The following is a 2,210-nucleotide window of genomic DNA, read 5'->3' as shown; positions in this document are numbered from 1 at the left end:
CACACACACACACACACACCACACACACACACACACACACACACACACACACACACACACACACACACACACACACACACACACACACACACACACACACATACAGGCACACGCACAGACACACACACCATGCACACACACACACACACAGCACACACCACACACACCACACAGGCACACACACATACAGGCACACGCACAGACACACACACATGCACACACACACACACACAGGCACACACACACACACACACACAGGCACACACACATGCACACAGACAACACATTCAGGCACACGCACAGACACACACACACTCTGTCTTAGTCACGGGCCGGGGGCAAGCCAGCATGGGTCGGGTCATGGAGGAGAGGAGGAGTAGATCCTGTTTCATTAACCAGAGAGAATGGACACATTTCAGGCCTCTGGTGGAGCGGGGCGTGGAGCGACGTGGAGGGGCTTGGAGGACTGGAGGGCTGGGAGGGGCTTGGAGGGACGTGGAGGGACGTGGAGGGGCTTGGAGGGACGTGGAGGGGCTTGGAGGGACTGAGGGGCTTGGAGGACGTGAGGGACGTGGAGGGGCTTGGAGGGACGTGAGGGCGTGGAGGGGCGTGGAGGGGCGTGGAGGGCTTGGAGGGACGTGGAGGGACGTGGAGGGCGGAGGCTGGAGGACGTGGAGGGGCTTGGAGGACGTGGAGGGGCTTGGAGGGAGGTGGAGGGAGGTGGAGGGCTGAGGGAGTGGAGGGAGTGGGGGGAGGTGGGGGGCTTGGAGGGACGTGGAGGGCTTGGAGGGACGTGGAGGGTTGGAGGGACGTGGAGGACGTGAGGGGCTTGAGGGACGTGGAGGGGTTGGAGGGACGTGGAGGGCTGGAGGAGGTGGAGGGAGGTGGAGGGGCTTGGAGGACGTGGAGGGAGGTGGAGGGAGGTGGAGGGGCTTGGAGGACGTGGGAGGGGCTTGGAGGGACGTGGAGGGACGTGGGGGCTTGGAGGGACGTGGAGGGGCTTGGAGGGAGGGAGGGGCTTGAGGAGGGGAGGGAGGTTGGAGGGGCTTGGAGGGACGTGGAGGGAGGTGGAGGGAGGTGGAGGGGCTTGGAGGGACGTGGAGGGGCTTGGAGGGAGGTGGAGGGAGGTGGAGGGGCTTGGAGGGACGTGGAGGGAGGTGGAGGGAGGTGGAGGGCTTGGAGGGACTGTGGAGGGGCTTGGAGGGACTGAGGGTTGAGGGAGGTGAGGGAGTTGGAGGGGCTTGGAGGGAGTGAGGGAGGTGGAGGGAGTGGAGGGGCTTGGAGGGAGGTGGAGGGAGGTGGAGGGGCTTGGAGGACGTGGAGGGACGTGGAGGGCTTGGGGACGTGGAGGGACGTGGAGGGATGGAGGGAGGTGGAGCGAGTGGAGGGACGTGGAGGGACGTGGTTCTGAGTCAAGATCACGTTCTGAGTCAAGATCACTTTCTGAGTCAAGATTCACGCTGAGATCTCCCCGCTTAGATTATTTTAAATGTTTACTTAAAAAACATAAGCCTCTGCAACATTAACCAATTAACAACAGTTCTGTAGCAAGAGGTTTGTGCAGTAGGCTATACATTATCACTGCATATTGGCTACGCTTGAATTGGCCTGACAATGTTGTTCTTCTCAGACCATTTAGAAATTATATTTACAAAATATTAGGTACATAATCACACTGGTAATCGATCATGTGTTTTATTACTTGTGAGGCACAGCTGAGTGAGCATAATAATTAGCTTTTTATTTTATTCTACTGGACTAATGGCCTGCATCAGTCTGAGGGGACAGAGGGAGCAGCGGTGAGCCTGCCTCCTACCCGACTCCCCCTCCCGCCGTTCTCCCTCCCCGACGCTTAGAAAAAGGGGGCCACTGTCTTCCAGCTGATGGCTGATGGCACACTGTTTCTGCCTCATGCACCAATTCATGTCGTTAATCCGATGGCCAGATAAAGTGAAAAATGACTCGATATWAAAAAAAAAAAAATCCCCTAATAATACAGAGTAATATGGAGACACTTTGCTATAGGCTACTCATTCATTTGGATCTGCAGTGTTGGTTGTAGCCGCAGTGAATCAAATCAAATCAAATGTTATTTGTCAAACGCGCCGTATACAACAGGTGTAGACCTCTCAATGAAAATGCTTACTTACAAGCCCTTAACCAACAATACTTTAAGACGTTTTAAGAAAAAATGTGTCAACAATTTTTTT

At 55.7% G+C, this 2,210-nt stretch overlaps 1 protein-coding gene across 1 annotated transcript in view; it reads right to left on the bottom strand.

Moving 5' to 3' along the window:
• Nucleotides 1–1,925, bottom strand: part of LOC139025685 (uncharacterized) — a 5,325-nt gene extending 3,400 nt beyond the window's left edge. The window contains exons 1-2 of the mRNA XM_070440846.1: nucleotides 1,755–1,925; nucleotides 413–1,425 (exon numbers count right to left, since the gene is read on the bottom strand). Coding sequence (XP_070296947.1) covers nucleotides 413–1,425; nucleotides 1,755–1,925 — 1,184 coding nt within the window. The remainder of the gene's footprint in view (nucleotides 1–412; nucleotides 1,426–1,754) is intronic.
• Nucleotides 1,926–2,210: the final 285 nt, after the last annotated feature.

This window comes from Salvelinus sp. IW2-2015, unplaced genomic scaffold, assembly GCF_002910315.2.
Source record: "Salvelinus sp. IW2-2015 unplaced genomic scaffold, ASM291031v2 Un_scaffold3067, whole genome shotgun sequence".
Taxonomy (NCBI): Eukaryota; Metazoa; Chordata; class Actinopteri; order Salmoniformes; family Salmonidae; genus Salvelinus; species Salvelinus sp. IW2-2015.
Note: the sequence above shows the minus strand (reverse complement) of the source record. Positions and strands in the feature narration are given on the sequence as shown.